Source organism: Chrysemys picta, chromosome 22, assembly GCF_011386835.1.
Source record: "Chrysemys picta bellii isolate R12L10 chromosome 22, ASM1138683v2, whole genome shotgun sequence".
Taxonomy (NCBI): domain Eukaryota; kingdom Metazoa; phylum Chordata; order Testudines; family Emydidae; genus Chrysemys; species Chrysemys picta.
In genome coordinates, this window is record NC_088812.1 from 14993787 (window position 1) to 15017275 (window position 23489).

Here is a 23489-nt window from a genome sequence, read left to right on the forward strand (position 1 = left end):
CCTGCCCCTCCTCCGAGCGCCAGCCCCCCGCCCCCCCCCAGCGCTGCGCCAGCCCCCGCCCCTCCTCTGAGCGCCAGCCCCCGCCCCCCCAGTGCCGCACCAGCACCCGCCCCCCCAATGCCACGCCGTGCCAGCCCCTGCCCCGCCTCCGAGAGCCAGCACCCACTCCCCAACGCCGCGGCGTGCCAGCCCCCGCCCCGCCTCAGAGCGCCAGCCCCCCCCAGCGTCGCGCCACGCCAACCCCCGCCCCTCCTCCGAGCGCCAGCCCCCGCCCAATAAATAAATAAATAAAAACCTGAGCGCCGCCCCGGCCCAAGGTGCCGCCCCAAGCACGTGCTTGGGCGGCTGGTGCCTGGAGCCGGCCCTGGTTCTGACGGCACAAGATTAGACGGTGATGAACGTGTCCTTTCAGATCCGCTGATTATATAAACAAACCACTACTAGTGGCTGGTGCTGGATCAAGTGAGTGTTGAAAGGTCGAGAATTGTTACATTTTCGTGTCTTTATAGTTTTACGTCTAGTTGACTAAGGAATTATTTATGTGTGAGAATTCTTCATTGTTATCTTCATATGGTAGCTAAAAGAGGTGACTGGTTGGTTGGTTGAGCCCTAGCTTGGTAGCTTGGCCCTCATCACAGGCTTTTGTAGTCTATAGGCCCAGATTCAAGGTGAAAATTTGTGAGGACAATCTTGTACAGCGAGCATCGTGAGGACACGTTTGAAATTTTTGGACATTATCCCTCTGTCTGTAGCCGTGTCTGTGTTTACTAAATATATGTCATCCCTCTGTCTTCATCTCAGCCTGTATTATATCTTGTGTGCTTGAGTGATAAGGATAATCCTGTCTGACTGTTTCATTCTATGTTCTTAATTAGTATTCCTTCGTTTTAAGTCTTTTCCACATTTGTGTACATGTTTACAGTAGAAGATTTCAAGTGTAGATAAGCTACGTATTTACAGCAGAATATTTCAAGTGTGGATAGACTACATATTGACCAGATAGATCACTCTGAAGAGGCCATTTGAAAGTGGTGCAAGCAAGAGATGGTGAAAACAACGGAGTGAAGCAGCAGCTATGAGTTCAAAGCCAATAACTTCATTTCTCAAACCACTGGAAAACGCACCTTACTCCACAAACAATGCTACAGGTAATGAAAACCCCGCAACTGCAACGGGTGATTTTTCAATGCCAATACCTGAACATGAGGATAGTAGTCAAGAAGGAGATGTGCCAACAGTAACATATGCAGCAGAAGATCCTGTGTATCATCAAGAAACTCAACAGCAACAGGAAGATGTAGATCTTATGCAGCAAGAGCAATTCATGAGTACTACAGGTTTGACTGTGACGGACATCGGAATTATTGACAAGAGCAATGCTGCCCAAATGCAAGCTTTTCTTCAAATTAGTTGTTTAGAAATTCCAAGCAACATTCCACGAGATGCTGATAATCGTGCTTTCCCTACTCGTCTGCTGACAAAAACTCTTCCAAATGGTGAGACCTGCACAAGAGACTGGTTATGCTGGAGTATGGAAAAAGACTCTCTATACTGTCCACCCTGCTTCATTTTGAACAAAAGCGCTGCAAATGCATCAGTTCTCTCTAATCAATCAGGATGGAACATCAACGGAGGTTGGAGGAAGTTGAAAGACCGAACACCATCCCATGAGAGTTCAATGTCACGCAAAAGAAAACGATGTTGCATGGAAATCAGCCAGTAGGGCAGCATGAGCTGAAAGTTCAGTTGAGAATTTACTCTTGACTGACCTCTCTACAGAAACTAATAATTGGGAAAAACTTCTTGAACGCACCCACGGCATCCTTTTTCTTTCTGAGCGGGGACTGGCTTTCTTCGGTTCCAGTCAACGTATTGGGGATTGTGCAAATGGAAACTTTCTAGGCATAGTTGAGCTCCTCAGCAAATATGACCCACTTTTATCAGAGCATGTTAAACGTGTTTGAGAATCGCAAGAGAGTCAAAAGCGCATGCAAGTCCATTCTCTCTCCACACGCATACACAACGAGTTTACTGAGCTAGGTGGGGCATTCGTACAAACAACAATTCTTGAGATTTGCAATGCCAAGTATTTTTCAATTATTGCTGATGCCACTCCAGATTGTTCTCCCAAGGAACAGACTACTGTGGGTATTCGATATGTTAAGATTGTAGACAGCTCAAAATTTCCAATTGAAGAAAAATGATCAAACAAAATAAACCTCACGAGAAAAAACTGGGAAAGAAATTGCTGCTCGGGTTCTAGCAATTCTAGAAGGTTTTAAGTTAGATTTTCAAGTCTGCATTGGTCGAGCCTATGACAATGGATCCAATGTGGCTGGGAAATACAAAGGCGTACAAGCAGATGTGCTTGAGCATAATTCAAACTGTATTTTCTCCAGCTGTGGAAACCTCACACTAAACCTTGTAGGTGTTGACTGTGCTGAATCATGCAAGGACGCAATTACTTACTTTGGAACTGTTCAGCAAATGTACAATCTCTTCAGTAGCAATCCACAAAGTGGGAAATTCTGAAGCAATATCTTCCTGTTTCACTGCCCGGGATGTCCAAAACTAGATGGTCTGCACGGATGGATGGTGTTCAACCAGTTGCGCGGCATTTGAATTCAGTGAGAAAGACTTCAAAATCGCAATCTCACTGCACAGGCTCGAACTGAACTTCGGTCTATTCAGAAGCACATGTCCAAAGTTGAATGCATTCTGATGTCATCTTTGTGGATGAAGCTACTTACAAGGATCGACCAAACTAATCTGGTAATTGAAGCACGCAATGCTACACTTGGTGTTGAGAGGGATAACACTGAAAGTCTTATCAACGACATTCAACAGATTCATGAACAACGGGATGCGATCCTGACTGAGTCCAAATTAGTAGCACAGAATATTGGCATTTCATCTGAGTTCTCCACCAATCGTAACTTACCAACTGAATCCGATGCCGAGCAGCATTATAGTGTCAATGTCTTCCTTGTCGTCGACTCTATTCAATCAGGTCTTACACGTCAACTAATTTGTAACCTTTTTGGGTTTCTTTGGCAGTTCAACAGACTGAGTAATGAAGATCTATTTTCTGCAGCTGAACAATTTCAGCAACAGTACAACAAAGAAATCTCAAAAGATCTCAGTAACGAGGTCATCTTCCTCAAACGAATATATTCCACAAACTTTACATTGGATTGCAAGCCAAAGGAATTGCTTCAAGAATACTCAAACTTGGACTCTCTGGGGTGTTTCCTAATATCACAATTGCATTGTGTATTTTTGTCAGTTTGTCTGCATCAGTGGCTTCAGGTGAATGCACCTTCAATGTGTTGAAGCAGGTAAAGAACTATCACTGTTCAACTATGGGACAAGAGCGTTTGAACGGGCTCACCATGCTTAATATCAACTGTGACATTGCACACATGGGAGATAGCTCAGTGGTTTGAGCATTAGCCTACTAAACCTATTAGCCAGGGTTGTGAGTTCAATCCTTGAAGGGGCCATTTAGGGATCTGGGGCAAAAATCTGTCTGGGGATTGGCCCTGCTTTGAGCACGGGGTCGGACTAGATGACCTCCTGAGGTCCCTTCCAACCCTGATATTCTAGGAGAGCTAGATTTTCCCTCAATATTTAGTGCATTTGCATAGAAAAAGGCTAGAAAAGCATTTGTTAAATAAAAAAAAAAATATTCAAATTACATCTCACACTTTTTTTTGGTGCCTTATTTTGTTTTCATGTGTCATTTTTTATTTTCATTATGGCGAGGGCCCTCAAAAGTTGGAAGTGGCCCGGACCTCTCTGGACCTCTGAGAGGGCCTATATAGATCCACTGACTTTACTTTAGAAAGACCCATGGTGGCTAGCTTTGAAAAGATTGCAAATGAAATAACAACAATGGCTAGGGAATTTAAACAGGCCTATAAGCTTAACCAGCTTGTTGGGGAGACAATATTGTTGGAACATGAATGTCTCCATGTTGGTTCTTTAAGTAAGCAGTCCGTGACTCAGGTACTGAGGAAAGATTGGGTTACTGGTTACAAGGATGCAGGGGACAGCAGGAAAACTCATCTCTAGATATTTTGGATATGACTTGTAGTCGCTTAGTGGACTTGGCATCTGACTCCATGTAGAAGCAGAGGTTGGTAAGGGAAGGACAAAAGAACCTAGAGTCTAACATGCTACTGAAAATGGATGGAATCTCTTTAAGGCGGAGTCCAGCCTTCGAATTGGTAACGCTTGAGGATCTGAAAACGAGTAAACCAGCTAGTGTCTGTGTTGATGCAAATTACCTGACTGAATGGGGGGAAAACAGACTTGCCTGGACCTGTTAGCAAAAAGGACACACCCAGCCGGCCAATGAATTCTGTTAAGCAAAAAATGTTCAGATTTTGACCCTACTGGACAGGCAGGAAGGGAAGGATTAAACCTTGCAAATAAAAGCCACGGATTAACCCTAAAATACCAAAACCTCAAGGCTTTCAATTTTAACCACTTCCTATGTTAAGGAAGACCCTGAGGTCAAGAAAAAGCTACAAAGATTCAAAAGGGATATTGAACAAGCTGACCTAAAGAACGGTTTGTCTAAACCAAAGACTTGGTGTGACAAAAATAATTGTAAATGCACACTTGTGATAAAACTGACGTTATTGCTAATGATTGTAACCAACTTGTTGCTGATACCAAGAACTTGCAAAAATGTACAGCGTGCAGGGTTTTTTGGGAAAACCCTTCAACATGTTGCGGGTGATACATAAGAACTCATTATGGTGTAAAAGCCTTCATGGTTATATTGTTTCATTACATGACAACACACACTATGTTAAAAGGCCTGGTGATACTGATATTTCTCAAAAAGAAGAACAGGAGGACTTGTGGCACCTTAGAGACTAACAAATTTATTAGAGCATAAGCTTTCGTGGACTATAGCCCACTTCTTCGGATGCATATGCATCCGAAGAAGTGGGCTATAGTCCACGAAAGCTTATGCTCTAATAAATTTGTTAGTCTCTAAGGTGCCACAAGTCCTCCTGTTCTTCTTTTTGCGGATACAGACTAACACGGCTGCTACTCTGAAACCTGATATTTCTCAGTTAGTGCCTGTATCTAATCTTGGAACTGTACATAGCAGAAAAACCACTACAAGCTTGGACTGCTGTGCACAAAGGGAAACTGAGGTACAACACCTCACAGCCTTCATGGCTGAATGCCAAAGTAAGTGCTCTTTAAAAGTATCAGGGGGTAGCCCTGCATCTGTAACTTTCACTCCATGCATCTGAAGAAGTGAAGTTTTTTTACCCACGAAAGTTTATGCCCAAATAAATCTGTTAGACTTTAAGGTGCCACCGGACTCCTTGTTGTTAATGTAAACACAGCTCATATCAATGTTGGAAGATCCTTAAAGTGTATCTAGGAGCTCTAATTTCACCCTTCCACACCAGTCTCATGTTGGGGGTATGATGCTTGGCTAGAAAGGGTTAAACTTTCTCCAAAATAAGTAACTCACAGAAGACATGTGGGGAGATAACATTTGTGTTTTTGTGTATTTACATATGTCTGAGTAGGGTGGACAATGTAATCAACGGTCCCTATTTGTATTCTGATAATTCAGAGGTCAAAAGAACATCCTATCATGTAAATGAATGGTAAGCACGGGACATCTCAGTATTCATCTCTCTTTGAAATGTACTGTGAATGGTGGAGGAACAAACAAATGGCCTTATGTTAATTTGTATAGCTAAGTACCCGGTGATGGACGTCCTTCAAAGTCATCCTAATTATCTTTTGTTCCCTGAGGAATTCCAGCTTGTCAAAAGACATGAAATTGTGTAAAAGGGTCCTGATTCTGTCATCTCAGATCTGCTCAGACTGGAGAAGAAAAGGATTTTGTATGTGGTTTTGTCACTATTGAACAGAGAAGAGAGTAATTTTAACAGTTTTATTGGCATTAGAGTTACAGGTATAACCCTGCAGATCAAATGGGATAATAGAGAAGATGGGCAGTAGAGAAGATGAAGACGGCCAGCGTGTGAATGTATTCCGATTAGGGAAAGAGGTTCTTCTTTGACGTTGATTCCATCCTCTCAGCCTGTTCAGTTGGAGTTAATTATCTGAAAGGAGGAAAAAAATAATCCACCACCACATTAGACAGTTTCTCAAGAGTTTTCAACAGAGTGGCATCAATCGAAGGCATGGAAGCATGAATGAAGCTGATGCATTATTAAACCTCTAAGCTGGGAAAGCTCCAGGTGGCCAACTCTAAAAACTTCAATTCCTGATAAAAGATTGCAGCACATAAATACTTGTGTGCAGAATTGGGAATTGGCACAGACTGGCTGGAACAGCTGCCATTAACCTCACTGCCTCTGCAACTTTCCATCTCTTCGGATAGACTTCAAGGCCAGAAAGACCAGGTGGTCATTTGGTCTGACCTCCTGCGTAACACAGGTTTTAGAATCTCACCGTTACCCTGGCACTGAGCCCGACTTGTGTTTGGCTAAAGCACATTTACCAGAAAGGCATCCAGTCTTGATCTGAAGACATCAAGAGATGGAGCATCCACCACTTCTCTTGGCAATTTGTCCAATGATTTATCACCCCCACTGTTAAAAATGTGCCTTCATCTCACCCAAGTTCTTTTCTCCCTTGCAAATGCTTCCTGTTCAGCTTCCCCTACTATAGATGGTCTTTTTTGGTAATCCTTTAACTATCATCTGTTTAATTCCATAACTATACCATTGATCTCATAAAGCCTGTGTGATACTTCTGATGGAGACGATCCAAACCAGAAATCAGAGAGGGTTCAGAGAAGCGAAACTCCCAACTCCAACGGTTGGAAGTGGATCCCATGGCTGGAAGTTGAAACGAGACAAATTCAGACTGGAAATAAGGTGCAAATTTCTGACAGGGAGGGTAATTAGCTATTGGAACAATTTATCAAGGCTCTTGGTGGATTCTCCATCACAGACCATTTTTAAATCAAGACTGGATGTTTTTCTAATAGATCTGCCCTAGGAATTATTCTGGGGAGGTTCTATGGCCTGTGTTATCCAGGAGGTTGGACTAGATGAACACAATGGTCCTTTCTGGCCTTGGTATTACTTTGGCATGGCACGACCTCAGATTCATAGATTTTAAGGTCAGAAGGGACCACTGTGATCACCGCATGCCAGTGGTTCTCAATCTGCGGCCCAGTCAGCACAGCGCTGCAGTCCAGGTGACATCCACAGGGCTATACGGGTAGTTTCGGATGTGGCCCACAATGGTAAATAGGTTGAGAACCACATTCTTGTCGGACCCTCCTGCATAACCCAGGCCAGAAAGAACCTCATTCAGTGATTCTTGCATCCTAGTTCAAACTGTAGTTGAAACAGCATCTCTTTTACACCAAGACATTCAATTTTTGATCTAAAACACTTCATGCAATGGAGAATTCACCACTTCCCTTGATGAGCTGTTCTAATGCGAGTTCCCCTCCCTGTTAAAATTTGTCTAGCTTCATATTCCAGCCACTGGATTTCGTTATGCCTTTGTCTGCTAGATTAAAGAATCCTCCAGCCTCAGATATGATCTTCCTGCGTAAATATGTCTAGACCGCCGATTCTTAACTTTGACCCTTCATTGCTGTTTTCCATCAATGCTAGCAGGGGAGAACATCACATGGGGGAGAGTTGACAGAAGACATGGTTAGGATCCCTTCGCATCAAAGTGAGATTATACTCTCATGGCGGGTAATGATCAGATCTGGTAACCAACACCCAGATGGAAACACCTGAACATAAATTATAGCAATTCAGTAGGGATGAGAATACTGCAAACTGAATCTCGAGTGGAAGAATGCTGAATGGTAATCAATCTGACAGATCCCCTGAGGCAATGCCCTTAGGAGAAGTAGCTCTTGGCTGGTTTGGGGAAAAAAACACATGGTTAATGTCCTCTATCTGCCCCCTCCCATGCTGCAGCCACCATGCGTGGGGAGGGTTTCTAGCCACACTCTTTGGCATGACTGCAGAGACGTGTGTCCTGCAGCTGGCTCCGAACAGCTGACATAATTAGAACAAAACAACTGCAAGCAAGACGTCTTTGTCTGCAGCGGGGTGTTTCCTCCGTGCAGTTTCCCTTCTGTGCAAAGCCAACTTACGTTATTGATCCAGGAAATGTAGGCAGACACCCGGGTGAACACTGTGGGCTTCTGGTAGACATTACAGCCCGAGGCGGAAACAAAACTGGTCACTCCATGGACGTAGTACTTGCCACTCACCAGGCAGTGCAGAGGGCCCCCAGAATCGCCCTGCAGAGCAAAGCCAAAGGGCAACAAAACTTGGCACATATTGCAACGAACAGCAATGCTTTGCCCTTCTTAGCACTTTCCAACAGACAACCTCAAAGTGCTTTCAAGGCTCCACGTCTCCCCTTCCCCGGTGAAGTAGGACTACCTGAGTGAGGTGACGGGACAGAATTGCCAGCATTAAAATACAGGCATCCTGACCTGTGGAACTCATTGCCAGGGGATGTCGGGAAGGCCAAAACTATAACTGGGTTCATAAGAGAACTAGTTAAGTTCATGGAGGATAGATCCATTAATGACTATTAGCCAAGATGGTCGGGGATGCAACCCCATTGCTCTGGGTGTCCCTAAACCTCTGACTGCCAGAAACTGGGAGTGGATGACAAGGGATGGATCACTCAATTGCCTGTTCTGTTCATTCCTTCTGAAGCATGTGGCATTGGCCACCATTAGAAGACAGGATACTGGGCTAGATGGACCCTTGGTCTGACCCACTGGGGCTGTTCTTACGGCAACTCTTCCTGGGCCATCCACTGGTCCATACAACTCCTCTTCCCACAATATATAGGGCAATGTCTGTTGAATTCATTTCTTATCAGCACTTATATAACGCCCTGGTGAGTGCAGGGTCTCCCTCTGTGCCCAATCCAACAGCAGCCTGACTTTCAAAGACAGAATGCTGAGCTGGAAGTCAGCACAGGAGAAGAGAATGGAAAAGCGAGGGGTCACTTGGATAGTCATTTCCCCCCCAGCCCTAACCACCTGGAAAGGGGACAGAGCCAAGTGAACATTGAGGGAGTATGATCTCCAGCTTCGACCCACCAACCCAAGTAACATACAATACCCAAGCTTAACCCCTACACAGCACCTCCCTCCCAGGAGGCGGAGCGCCCTTCTACAGGGCTATTCATCTGAAAGTGCTTTGGCAAGGAATTGACTGATGGGTGACACAGAGAGGGGAAATGACCAGACCGAGATCACACGGCAGGTAAGTAGCAGAGCCAGGAACAAAACCCAGGTCTCCTGACTCCCAGTCCAGTGCCACTGGACCCCAATTAGAAACAATACCCAAGTGTAACCGTTATATATAGCACCTCCCTCCAAGGGGGTGACAAGAGCGGCTAAGACCCTGGGAACGCTCTTGCTTGGTTCAATCGCTCGTCAGTTACCTGGCAACCAGAGCGCACACCGTCCCCTCCGGCACACACCATGGTGTTCTTAACCGTGGAGCCCCAGTAAGCGTAACCGGAGCAGATACTGTAAGAGACGACGGGAAGCGAAGCTTGCTGCAGGATTTGAGCCAGCTGCCCATTAGCTACGCAAAACAAATCGGAGACCCGGGGTTAGTTACAAGGAAGATGGCCCCTTTCCCCCCCACCCCCAGACACCTGGGGTGAAGTTCTGGGCTGCAGGATCAAACACAACCAACTTTGGTATCTAGAATCCCTTTATATTTTCTTACACGTTGGCCAACTTCTTATCCAATATCTGAGCTTGGCTGTGCTAATCTCTCCCCTGTTACGGAGTTATGGCCATAAAACTTGGCTGGGAATTTGTTGTCAATGAGCTCGAAAGCAAGGGATTGGAGTCACGGACACGTCTCAAATTATAAGTCATTGACTGGGCCTGATTCTGAGCTCTTTTATTAGCGTAAATTACATGCAACTTTAGAGTGACACCCAGTGTTAAGATCAGAACGAGGCCCAACAGTTCTTAAATTTGCTTTAGTCTAGTGCATTTTCTGGCAAAGCAGGAGCTTCTAAAGGCGATACCACAGCAAAGTGAGAGTGCAGGACAGCGGCGTATTATCGCCGAGGCCTAGGGCAGCAAATTTGCAGGGGCGGCAAATTTATAATAGCAGCATTTTTGTCATCGCGGCATCAGTGACGCCGCGAGTCTACCAATCATAGCACGTATTGAAACCACCAATGATGGCGCGACGCCATTTAGTAAACATACTCGCGAGAATGCTAAACGTTAATATGACCGGAAGGAAGAAATTAAGCGGTTCTCAGTGAAAGAAAAATGCTATACAAAAGAAAGAAAGGGAAAACGAAATGATAGCAAAAATGCGCAAAATAGATTCCTTTGTTGCATCAGTTAGTGCTGACCGAGAGACAGAAAAAATAGTTGAAAGTAAAAAGTGAAAATATTGGTGTTGATATTGAAAATATTGAGGTTTAATAAGTTCATATGGGGCCGGAGGTGGCAATTATTTCAGGGCCTGGGGCGGCAAAATCATTAATCCGCCCCTGGTGCAGGATAACCCATTTCCTTGGGGTGTTCTCAGGCCTCGTGTGAATCAGTGAGCAGATCTCCAAAGGGCAGCTGACTGCAGCTCTGACACTCCTCCATAGCGTGTCCTGACTTAGCTGGTGCAGCCGGGACCAGCATTGTCCTGCATGTCAGGTTGTTTCGCAAAACCATCGAGGAGGAATGAAGTGAGGCCAAGCTCCCTCTGGAGCGGGAGCAAACAGGGTTTAGATCTTATGCACCAAACTACAGACCGGGGTGGGAATCCTGGTAGAATGGCAAAACTCCCAATAGGGCCAAAATCTCACATAGGTCTTGTGTAACAAGTGATACTTTGGCCCTTCTATAGCACATTCAATGAGAGGGGCTTAAAGGGCTTTGCAAACCATTAACAAAGCCATGGGTCGCAACAACTTTGAGTGGTCACCACTGTTTTATACAGGGGGAAACTGAGGCACGGAACGGTCCGGGGCTTGTTCAAACTCTCAGTAAGTTTGGGGGCAAAGCGGGGATGCTAGTCACATCCAAGCCCTACCCACCTGCAAGCCTGTGCCCTCAATCACTAGGCCATCCTATGTCCCGTCTGGAATGTTACTGAATTATGGCACTTACTCCTGGTCATGCCCCAGCCACTGATGTAGCAAGGATTGTTGTTTGGCAGAATCTGCCCTGAAGGGGGCAGAGCGCCCAGCTGCACATAGGTGTTCAGAGACGCGCTCTGGGAGAGGCGGAGCAGAGCGATGTCGTAGCTGCAGAGGAACAAAGGAAACCGCGTCAAATGGCCCTTCACAGGCCTTTCAGAAATGGGTGCAAATGGGTTGCATTTAAGTGACCCCGCTGTCGCTGATAGTAAAACCTAGGCTGGGGCTTTTAAAGGAGGGGAGGGATAACTCAGTGGTTTGAGCATTGGCCTGCTAAACCCAGGGTTGAGAGTTCAACCTTCAGGGGGCCATTTAGGGAACTGGGGTAAAAATCTGTCAGGGGGTTGGTCTAGATGACTTCTTGAAGTCCCTTCCAACCTTGATATTCTATGAAAGGAACCCCAATCAATTGAACGCAGGGGGCGGGACCACCGTGTTGCGTGACAGACACTTGACAAAATTACCGTACTTCATGACGAACGCTGGGGGGCGGGGTTATGTCATTCAATTTTTTTTTCAAAAATCGCCACGGGCCTCAAAATTTACACCAGACACTTGTTGTCTGTGTACGGACATGTTGCTGACCCCCGATCGAAAGCCGGTTGGAGCTGGGCACCGAACTCTTTGCTCTTTTGAACAACTGAGCCCTAATGTCCCATAAAGAATGCACAGAAAGGGCTGACTTGAGTCCCTTCCTCAGGTACATTCCCGCCGAAGGACAGCACAGAGGATTGAATGAGGACCCAGCACTGGGCCTTGTATTATTAAGCAGATGCTTGATCAGGTAGCAAAATACCTGTGCTCACTGCCAGCCCAACCCAGAAGCACTCAGTACCATCAGAAGCCCAGCTCCCCAGCGGCTAGTCTGTCGGAGGATCCTTATTGTTACCCAAGACAGTCTGTATGGAAAAAGTATGGAGGCCCAAGTGCTACCCTGGTACCCGTTAGAGCTGTATGAAGACACTGGCCAAACTGGAGTCTGCTTTCCCCATTTGCAAACACTGTTTGTTCTGCCTGTGCAACTCGACCTCCTTAGGCCCTGGACCATCCTACTCTGGTCTGAACCTATCTATCGTACCAGCGAAGAACACTATGGAGTGGGACCTGCTCCAAGATATCCATTTGGCTTCTGATTCCACCGAAGATTTTTGAATACTGTCTATATTGGGTGCCAGTTCAGGCCGTACGTCACTGAGTATCTCAGAGGAAGGATGCTCCAAGAGCAGCGCATTCTGATTTCTTCAGCTGCATGTAAGGAGCTGGGACTTTGCGACCTTAGGTGTGAAATCCCTTAGCCAAGCCAGGCAGGTGGCTGGTGTGAAAAAGAAGGTGCCTTACCCAGCAGCGACATTGTTGCTGTTCCAATTAGGATGGATGAACTTGCTTCCCACGTTCAAATACTGCTCCGTGCCATCGTTCTGATTCAGGTTGTACTCACCGACGACCACCCGGAAAGTCAAGGATCTGTGGATAAGAGGAACAAGCTGTGACGTGTTGTAAGGTGCCAACTTGGCATCGATCCCCCTTCGCCCCCAAGTCCCGTCGGCATCGTGAGGCCACTGGAATGTGAGCCAGTCTCCTTTCTCTACTTCTGAGGGGAAGGGTGCTGAACACAATGTTGATAACTAACCCATCTATAGCTCTTTCTGATCAGATCGTCACAATCTTTGATGTATTTATCCTTGCAACATCTCTGGGGGGTAGGGAAGTATTACTGACCCCATTTTACAGATGGGGAACTGAGACCTAGAGAGGCTAAATGACTTGCCTAAGGTCACGCAAGAAGTCTGTGGCAGAGCAGAGAACCAAACCCTGGTCTCCCAAGTTGTAGACTAGTGCCTTAACCACTTTCCATCCTTCCCCTGACTAGGAATCACCATACCGGATCAGATCCAGGAACTCATTGAAGATTGAGTACAGGCCTCAGGACTGGGCCTTGAATTATTAAATAGATGCACGATAAGAAGTAACGAAGTCCTGTCTGAGAGGCCAGGACCAGCTACTCCAGAGGAAAGTTCAAGAAACCCTGTAATGGGCAATTCGTGACAAACTGCACAATGGGCATTTTTCTGCCTAACTCTGGAGCGGGCTGAAATTTTTCCATTGAAACGTAATCTCATAAAAATCACACAAATGTCAGGTTTAAGAGGTCATCTACTCCAGCGGTTCTCAAACTGTGGGAGACAACCCCGTTTTCATGGGGTCGCCAGGGCCGGTGTTTGACTTGCTGGGGCCCGGGGCTGAAGCCGAAGCCCCACCGTCCGGGGCCGAAGCCCACAGGCTTCAGCCCCGAGTGGCAGGGCTCAAGTTTCACTAGCCTCAGGAGTCAAAAGTTTTTCCTAATATCCATTTGGATGAAAGGCAACTTTTATTTTTTTTGGCGCCTAACACTAAAATTTGAGGTGAAAAATTATTTCCCATTCAATTTTCCAGTTTCCCCAGTGAAAACCCAAGAATTTTCACTGAAAATGGGTTTAGGAAAAGCCATTTTAAAAACATGATTTTGGTTTTTCTATAAAAATGTGGGAAATGCTGACAAAATACGGGGGGAAAATAAAAGAACGGTATACATTGCTCGGGAAAATAATTCGCATTTTTCAGCCAGCTCTAGCTAGCACCCCCCAGAAACACTCAGTGGTTGGATTCTGCCCTGCAGCGGGGTGGGGGGTGAGAGAAGAAGTGTGTGTTTTGACACACACAGGCCCCACCAGGAAGGGGGATGAACTATTTAAGTCATGTTTGGAGCGGACGTGCTAAGAGCTAACATTGTATTGTTGGTAGTTTCAGATGCTGCTTGGAATGGGCAGAGATATACACAGGAGAGTGCGTATGTAACATGCTGTGTGTGCTACAGGCACTGGCTAGGGTTAGAGGAGGCTTAGTGCCTCCCCCCCCCCGCCCAAATCTCTGTCCAGCCATGCCAGGGGCAGGGGGTCGCAGGGGGAGGGTCCTGCCTATGCACTATTTGATTCCCAGCAAGTGAAGCTAGATTCCTCAGTCCCAGCAGGGTCTCCTAGCAGTGCTCCATGGGAATGGGAAAGAGGGGATCCTGAGGTGATTGTGGGGGAGAAGGGGAGTCCCAAAGGCAGGGGGAATCCTGAGACCCTGCATCCAACGGCACCTGGGTCAGGAAAGGGGAGGGATGTCATGGGGGGGGAGGACCCCACCTGCGTGCAAACACACGTCTCATGTGATGCTCACAAATTCAGAGCCCACCCCAGCACTGAGAGCCAATGGGTCAGAGCGGGGAGCCGGGCCCAGCGTTGGTGAGAGTGAGAGTGGGGTGGGTGGGCTCCCCCTCCTCCTCCCAATATTTTCACCAGGCACCTATGGCAACAGGTTCCCCCCTCTGCGCTGCTCCTCAGAGGCTAGGAGTTGTCACAGGCCCTAGCTACAGAGCCTGGAGTCTTTTGCTCAAGCGGTAGCAGCTCATGCTTTCAGTTCTGGAGGACTCCGGTTCAATCCCCAGTGTGTTGGCCGTCACACATGCTCAAGCAACATGCACCCATGAGGGGGAGCCAAGAAAGCTGCAGGCGTACAACAGACATCCAGAATAATGAGAGAATAACGTAGCACGTAATGATGTATGATTTAACCGTATCCTGCCAGCCGCCCTTTTTGAATAGCAGAAAGGAACGGCCTAACGCGCCATTAGTAGAAATGCATCAGTCAGAATTGCTTTGCGTCTGAATTGACTTCAAGGCAGTAACAGACCTCTGAGGGTCGCCATTTTGTGGTAGGTTTAGCATTTTAAAATAAGGAAAAGAATGCCAGGATTGTTTTCTTTTGCATTGCAACTTAATGTTCCTGCTCACAATGTTCTGTGTAAATTAATTCTGTTTTGTGTGTGAATGAGGAATGTGTGTATTAAGAGATAAGTGTGAAGGCCGTCGCTGAACCAGATGGTCTACGGAGGAACCGGAGTCAGACGCAAGGAGGCTGCAACACGCCCCTATTGAAATGTCAGAGGAGGGCAGATTGACGACTCTAAAGATGGGGCAGGCTCCTATCAATGGGGACAAGATAGCATGGGGTAACTCCCTGAGAGACTTGATAAAAGAATGAGATAAAGGATGAAAAGGACAATTTAAGAAAACAAGCACTTGTCAAACAATTGATTACAGCATGACGGTGCAAAACTCATTGATACCAATGAAGGAAAATCACTATATAACAGAGTGCCTTGCCATGAAACTTTGGGTTCGTCCTGCCAAGACTTCCCTGGAACATCGTCTTGCGACCGACAGAACCTGGCTCCTACCTCCCCGTGATCAACCTAGCTGGCCACTAGATTGATCCGGACTCTGGACTGGTAACTATAACATCAACTGATGGGACAGTGTGTGTGTATGTGTTTGAATGCATATGCTAATTGTTGTATCTTCAATCAATGCGGCGTATTGCCTTTTCCCCTGAAAAAGAGCCCCTGTACTTCTTATAAGCATAACACTCATCCTCTGCTAAAAGCACCCCCCACATCATCTCCTTGGCTTCAGAGAGCAACTCCCCTCCTTGCCTGGTGCATTGCCAGTTCCCACTCCTGCTTTAGATCCTGCCCCCTCATCTGATTAAAAAGTCTCTTTAATGGGCAGATAAACCAACCAACCACCGTGGTCTCCATTACCTGTCCACGCAGTGAGCTGCAGTCATCACCCAGTTCTGCCTCACCAACGTCCCACCGCAGGTGTGATACCATTGTCCACCAGAGGAATACTGGAGCGAAATCTAGATTTTGGGTGACGAAAGGGAAAGAGAGAGATAATAAGACAGCAAATATCATAATGCCACTATATAAATGCACAGGACACATCCACATCTTGAATATCGTGTGCAGTTCTGGTTGCCCCATCTCAATTTGGAACAGCTTCCACATGAGGAAAGCATAGAAAGACTTTGGACTGTTCATCTTAGACAAGAGATGACTAAGGGGCGATATGATAGAGGTCTATAAAACCATGAATGGTGTGGAGAAAGTGAAAGTGTTATTTACCCCTTTACATAACACAAGAACTTGGGGTCATCCAATGAAATGAATAGGTGGCAGGCTTAAAAACAAACAAAAGGAAGCATGTCTTCACACAACGCCCAGTCAACCTGTGGAACTCATTGCCAGGGGATGTTGTGAAGGCCAAAACTATAACTGGATTTAAAAAAGAATTAGATAAGGTCATGGAGGATATTAGCCAAGATGGTTCAGGGATGCAACCCCATGCTCCGTGTTTCCCTCAGTCTCACTGCCAGATGGTGGGACTGGATGACAGGAGATGGATCACTCAATAATTGCCCTGTTCGGTTCATTCTTCTTGAAGCATCTGGCATTGGCCATTGTTAGAAGACAGGATACCTGGTCAGATGGACCATTGGCCTGGCCCAGCATGGCCATTCTTATGGTCTCATGGTGGAAGAGGAGAGCTGCATTTTAAAGAGGAAATATCTCACAAAGGAAGCAACACCTCTCACCAGCCCAAAGTGAACGTGCCTCAGGTGCATGAAGAAACAGTCTTGCTTCTGTATGCACCAGGCACATCACATTAGCTGGTTTAAGCATTGGGCCATGGTTTATGGACTTGGTCTAAGCAGGATGTGCCCTATGGATAGTGGGGCTAAAGTAGCTGGTTGGCTGGGGCTCCAGACATTACCTAGTGAAAAACAAAAAACAAAACACCACCACCAAACGAGAAGCTAAGGGCCGACTGGTCAGGGCTGGGGTCTGCACGGAGGCATTCCTCACAAAGCTAAACTGGCAATGTGGCCTTGTGCCAAGGCAGTAACAGCAAAGAATAGAGATGCCCACTTTAGATGCTCATCATCCCAGACACGTACACCCCTCTCTCACTCCAGGACAGGCTCAGGTGAGAGATGGGTCTAAGCCTTGAAGTTCGGATCAGTCTCTGGACTTCTCCAGGTTGGGAGTTCCAGTTTGAGTCAATCCCTCCTCTTTGTTATATGCTAAATGCTTCTCTTACAGGCAGCTTTGGTGTTGACATGCACGTTGTACAACACAGCTTGGGCTTTGGAACTGGCAAAGGCGAATCCCACGTGGCCGCCCCAAGCAGGAAAACCATAAATCGTTGGCTTTCAGCTGTGATTCAGCTGTTATTTCCCCTTGGGAGCGGCTAATCTGCACACTCAGGTATTCTGTACGCCGTTCCATCTGTGCACCCTCCTTGGGTTGTTACTGGGAGGACAGTTAGATGGCGAAGGGATTTAGAAGTTGACATTGTACTCACCTGCGATGGCCATGCACCGCGCTGGGCATTACTACCCCCAACAACCCGCACATTGTCTTCCAGCGACTCTTCCAAGCAGTGTCCTTCAGGAGTAAAGAAGGAACAACATCTGGAATAGCTTCTGCAGGAGGAACCCCCAGTCCCATCACATCTCTGTTGTTTCCACCACAGGACAGGAGCCTAGACTTGCTTTTACTCCCTTTCTTGCAGAGAACATTTCCCGGCTCCAACTCCTCCGAGATAGAGTTTGAGAAGTGAAATGAAGTGCTCTGAGTGCTAGGCATCCCAGCTTTAATGATGAGGGGGGCAGATGTACAACCTTACTTAGCACCCACAGTGGGGGCCAGTTTTCCAGGAGAATTGCATACACATTGTGTGTGGACCTCTTGAAAGTCTGAAGTGCCCCAATGGGAAATGTTAGGAGCAGATAGGGTGACCAGATGTCCCAATTTTATAGGGACCGTCCCAATTTTTGGGTCTCTCTCTTATATAGGCTCCTATTATAGGGCCCCACACTACAAGAAGGATGTGGAAAAATTGGAAAGAGTCCAGCGGAGGGCAACAAAAATGATTAGGGGTCTGGAGCATATGACTTATGAGGAGAGGCTGAGAGAACTGGGATTGTTTAGTCTCCAGAAGAGAAGAATGAGGGGGGATTTGATAGCAGCCTTCAACTACCTGAAGGGGGGTTCCAAAGAGGATGGAGCTCGGCTGTTCTCAGTGGTGGCAGATGACAGAACAAGGAGCAATGGTCTCAAGTTGCGGTGGGGGAAGTCCAGGTTGGATATCAGGAAAAACTATTTCACTAGGAGGGTGGTGAAACACTGGAATGCGTTACCTAGGGAGGTGGTGGAGTCTCCTTCCTTGGAGGTTTTTAAGGCCCGGCTTGACAAAGCCCTGGCTGGGATGATTTAGCTGGGAATTGGTCCTGCTTTGAGCAGGGGGTTGGACTAGATGACCTCTTGAGGTCCCTTCCAACTCTGATATTCTATGATTCTATTACCCTCCACCCCCATCCCGATTTTTCACATTTGCTGTCTTGTCACCCTAGAAGCAGAGCAACTTTGAAAACTGTGAGGCCCCTGGGGATTAGGGAAGAGATGAATTTCTGGAGGCAAAATGGACATCTCTCTTATAAGGCAATGGAGGTTTTTCCTCATGCAGATGAATGCCCAGTGCACAGTGGGGCAAAACCAGCCACCGCAAAGCACATTTCAGTGAAGACTTCAGTCCTAGCTTAGACTTCAGTGGATTTCCCCTGCTAATACCTATTCTGGATGTACCTCCAGCTACCTCTTTGGGGTGGGGATTTTTATTGTCTGTGTTCGTACAGTGGCAAGCACAACAGGTCCCTACGGTGGCTGAGGCCTCTAGTTGCTACTTCAACATACGTGGTAACCAATAAGTCTCTTAGCACCAGAAAGCAAGACATGACCGCCTCAAAAAACAAAACCCCCACTTACCACAGAGGACAAAGACAGCGAGGAGGAGTAGTTTCAGCATCATGAGCGAATGGTAGGGACAACCTCAGTCACTCCACTTCCTGTATGCTTCTGGGTCTCGTCTCTCGTACTATGGCTGGTGTTAAATAGATTCCTATGGGGAGGAGGGGATGGGAAGAAATGCAGGTGATTTGGAAATACAAACAGAAAACTCCTTTTCTAACAAAACACACATTTCATTCTTGATTCCAGCGAAGGTCAAGGCTGAGACCTGGCATTGAGGGCACCAGATGCCAATAAACTCTCTGGAGAGTTAAAAAAGAGGTTGTTTTACAAATCTAGAATGTGCTCTGAGAAATTGGAAGTGCAGAATCAAGTGAGCTGGGGGTGGGGGTGCCTGAACAACAAACGTGGGACCAGTTTTTCCACACCTGCGCCTCCTCTTGACCTCAGCTGGAGTGGTCGGTGCTCAGGATTAGGGCAAGAATTCAGTTTTTCTAAAAAGGTGTTTTTTTGCTCTGCGTCAGGACAAAAAAAGAGACCTTTTGAAATTTTTCATGGACAACAACATGAAGGCCTTCTCCTTGACTAGTCAATAGCCCAGTTGTCAGGACATGCACCTGGGATGTGGGAGACTCCGCTTTAAGCCCTTGCCCTGCCTGATTTGGAGCAGCTGGGATTTTCAGAAGACTGAAGGGAGTTCGGTGCCCTAAACCCACTGAATCCCTTAAGATACTTTGAAAAATTCTCAGTAGTAGACCTAGGGGGAGGTATCTTCAGGGCTTGGAGAATCAAAGACTTACACATGATCAAGCAAAAGATCAGTTGAGGAAGTCTACAAGGGGCACTTAGGAATTCTTGTCCCTTATCCCACATACCCCAACACAGAGCGTCCATGACTAACAAGATTCAATATATTTATTCTCTACCTTGCTCTACTATACTGGATCTTCACGTATCCTTCGCTAGAATCTAGTTTCCCTTCAATATCCAGGTCTGTACTTAAAAATGTCAGAGCAGATCCTCACAGCTGTGAAAGTGAAATGAATTATATTAAAGAAATAAAATGAATTAAAAAATGCTGTATGTACCTTTTAGTAAAAATGAAAAATGCTGCAAGCCAGGGGGGCAGGAAAGCAGACATTAACTGCTTAACTTGCCACTTAAGGGCAATTGGTAAAGCATTAGCCTTAAATCAATAAGAGTTAACAAGGAAGCAGGATATGCATATTATGCTCCATGCATATTTTACAATTTTGCTCTCTCTGTCCCTTTGTTTAGTTCGCACCCTTTTATCTGTATAAATAAGACTGTTTGAACCTTGCATGAAGGCTCACATTATCTGAATGTATTAGCAGAGCGCTGTGCTAATAAAACAGAGTGGTCTGACAAACTATGAGTCCTGAGTCTAACTTTGACAATTTGGAGGTTCTACCGAGATGGCAACCGTCTTCACTGGGGCTGTGTAATTCCTGACCGTTTTTGTAGGACGACCGTGGTAGCCGGCACCTGGGCATTTGGCCCGAGCGGTCCTCCTCCTGAACGGAAGGGTGCACGACCACAGTGAGGTCTACGCCATTGAACCTGTTGGTTCCCACTCTGTTCTGGTAGGAATCCCGGGATCTGACATCAGAAATCTGGTCAGGTAATTATTTCTGTGTTTTGTCCGGACTGAGGACTGTTCTGTCTGTGTCTATCCGTCCTCCTGTGGAGTGTTTAAGTCTGGGTGCCATCTCCGTCCGGGGATCGGCCGACCAAGGGGTTCCTGTCCCCGCGGTCTGAGTGAGTGAAATCTGCACAATCGCAGCCGCACCGCACCTTGGGTAAAACCCTTGGTGTGAAAGCAAGGGCAACTGAGGCAGTAGCCTGTGGGCTCCTTTTGTGTGTTGCACCGGGCATCGCTCTAACAAACCCGAATTTCCTTCTTGTGTAATTGGTGTGTGTAAAGTCCTCCTGTATTGGTAACCAGACGTCTAAGTCGGGACAGTTCCCTAAAGGAACGCCGGCTCAGTTTTAGAAAGGGTCCGGACTCCTGTAAATTTCTGGAAAAATGGTCTAGGCTAACTCAGGGAGATCCCAAAACACATTGGCCACTGTTAAAACCTTGAAACAAGGACCGAGTGGACATCTTAAAAAAAACAAACTCGGTCAGCCTAAAACTAAATTGGCTAAAGGAGAGGTTAATTGTTTCATGCAGTGATGAAAAAAGGCAAATCGTAGGTGGACAAAATCAAAACTCACCTCTCTCAAATATTCAAATAATAAATTAAAAGCTTTATTAAAAGCCTCCTCTCCCACCACCAGACTGAGCGCTCCCCTTCACCCTGTTCTCTGACAAAAAAAACAACAACCCCGGATCGATCCCAACTCCCTTCATACTCCCCTCTCATTGTAAAAAGGATAAAATGCCCCTTGTTCTGTTCCCCTTCGTTGTCTGCCTCAGAAACTGATTCTTTAGTGTTCCATTACCAATTCAGCAAGGAGGGTGGGCTCCTCAACTAGCCCCCACCCTTCCTGGGCCCTTTCCTTAAGCATTTCTTTCAAAATTGTAAAATGACCACAATATCACTCACAAAAATGGTTCATTAAAAAAAGCAGGATTGGGCCCAGACAAGCAGGCAAGCAACAGATAAAAAAACTAAAAAAAAAAAAAAAAAAAAAAACAGGTTGGAAGCCCTAAGGGCATAGTGTCAGGAGTAAGTGCAAGTATGAACCCCTGGAACAATACTTACAATGGTGAAATCTGAGTTGACAAAGGTGTCATTTTGGGAAATAAACAAGTGATTTAAGGAAAGAGAGTGAAAAGTTAACTCTACAGAGACTGGAGAAAATTAAACAGTTAAACTTTGTAAAAATGTTAAAAAGGATCTTGTTAAAAGAATTCTTGGTTTCTTTGCAGCCATTCTAAAGGAAAAATGGGCCCTTTTCCAGAGGAATGTCTGTAAATAATCCAGGTAAAGAGACTATCGAATTAAAATCATTTGACTACGGACAATTGAGTCAAATTTGCTAAAAGAACATAGGGGGGTTCTATTGGAACTTAACTGCCCCAAATGTATAAAGGTAATGTCATCTATGTACAGCTATGTAAAAACAAAGCAGTGTAAGAGGGATGTTAAGGGAGAGAAAATGTGTATGTATCTGTCTGTCTGTGGAAATATGTGAGGTTTGTAAAACTCCTGTTTTGTAAGTTTAAGATAAATTGGTTTTGTTTTGTTTATAATGCCACTAAAAATCCATTTGACTCTTTAATTCAAAGCTGCAAAACTGACAGACCTTTTTGCCAGACACAGGTAATCAGTGTTGGTTGACTTTGAGATTTGGTATTTAACCCTTAAGGGGTAACTTGATTCTTTACAAAATTTAAATGTTCTCAAATAAAGACCAAGTCATGACTGCAGCAGGACAGTCAAAATCAGAAAAATAGGGAGAAATTCTGGATTCTGTTTTTGTAACAAAATAGCAAATGAAAGCTGTAGAAAAAGAATAAAATCAGTGGCCCTCTGAAGCAACAGCAGGGGTGAGGTGCACAAAACAAAAGGAAGCAATGTTAGAAACACTGAGCCTTAAAATGGCTCTGTGTAATCAGACTGTCACTTTGATAAGGGTAAATAAAACTCTGTAAGAACAAAAGAAACAGTTACACTTATGTAAAAATTAATATGGCTAATGTTTTAAAAGTTAAAGTATAGAAGGAATGTGCAGACATGTGCAGTGTATATTATAGAGGGGGTAAAAGAAATGCAAACGAAACATGCTACTTAATTAAAATCCTATTAGGGCTCCAAAGGAGCCACAATAGACTGTGTTCTTTTTCAGATCTATGTGTGTTTTGGAAGCAAGAGTTAAAAGTAATCAAAACTCTGGTAAAAGTTAATTGTGTTCCTTTTAAGACAGAGTCTCTGAGCTCTGCTAATGGTTTTGAATCCAAAAGCCAAGCCTGTGTGGATGCAAATTATCTAACTGATAAAGGAAGTAAGAGAACTGCCAGCACAAAGAAGTTGCAGATAAAAAACATACCTGGTCAGCAAACAAATTGTCTAAATAAAAGGCACGGTATAACACGATACCTTTAATTAAAATAAATTTAATGTTACTACATACCCCTGTAACAATGTATAGTGTGTATGATTTTTGAAGAAAAAAAATCCTTTATGGTAATGATGCTTTTCAGCTGTTACCTGTGAACAAACTTAAAGCTTAATACAGCAGGAAAGACATTGTAACCTTGGTCTGCTGTAAAGGAAAAACTAAGGTACACCACCTCATGGATTTAATGACTGAACAGTGGGATAATTTCCCCATAACTCTTAAAAAATAGAAGCCATTAAAACTTGGCCTGCCTATAGAACAAAAACACAGGAAAATATGGAGGTAATTCCTCTTGTTTTGCCTGCAATCAGCAAGGGTATTTGTAAAAAAAAGGAATATTTTAAGCAATAATAAATGCCACCCCAAAAAGGGTAGAAAAAATATTATTTTTGTCTTTCAGGAAAAGCTAATATCAGCTACAGGACAACCTAATAAAAAACAAATAAAAGTGGGTATGCTTATCCATCCATACCTGTTGCTCCAAAGCCCTGTAGTAAAGACATCTCACTAGAATCCTGTATGTGGGATAAAATAAATAATGAAACCA

General features: G+C 45.4%; 1 protein-coding gene across 2 annotated transcripts; it reads right to left on the minus strand.

Moving 5' to 3' along the window:
- Positions 1-5921: 5921 nt before the first annotated feature.
- CELA1 (chymotrypsin like elastase 1) lies at positions 5922-19001 on the minus strand. Of its 2 annotated transcripts, XM_024100930.3 has the most exons (8): positions 18872-19001; positions 17409-17491; positions 15803-15903; positions 12517-12642; positions 11150-11286; positions 9454-9599; positions 8138-8287; positions 5922-6107 (listed from the first exon to the last, which is right to left on the minus strand). In XM_024100930.3, exons 1-8 carry the CDS (start codon positions 18912-18914, stop codon positions 6090-6092), a joined length of 804 nt encoding a protein of 267 aa, XP_023956698.2. In that variant the 5' UTR covers positions 18915-19001; the 3' UTR covers positions 5922-6089. The 2 variants fall into 2 exon arrangements, with proteins under 2 accessions (XP_023956698.2, XP_065432306.1); XM_065576234.1 differs by lacking the exon at positions 5922-6107 and having other exon boundaries at positions 7787-8287.
- Positions 19002-23489: the final 4488 nt, after the last annotated feature.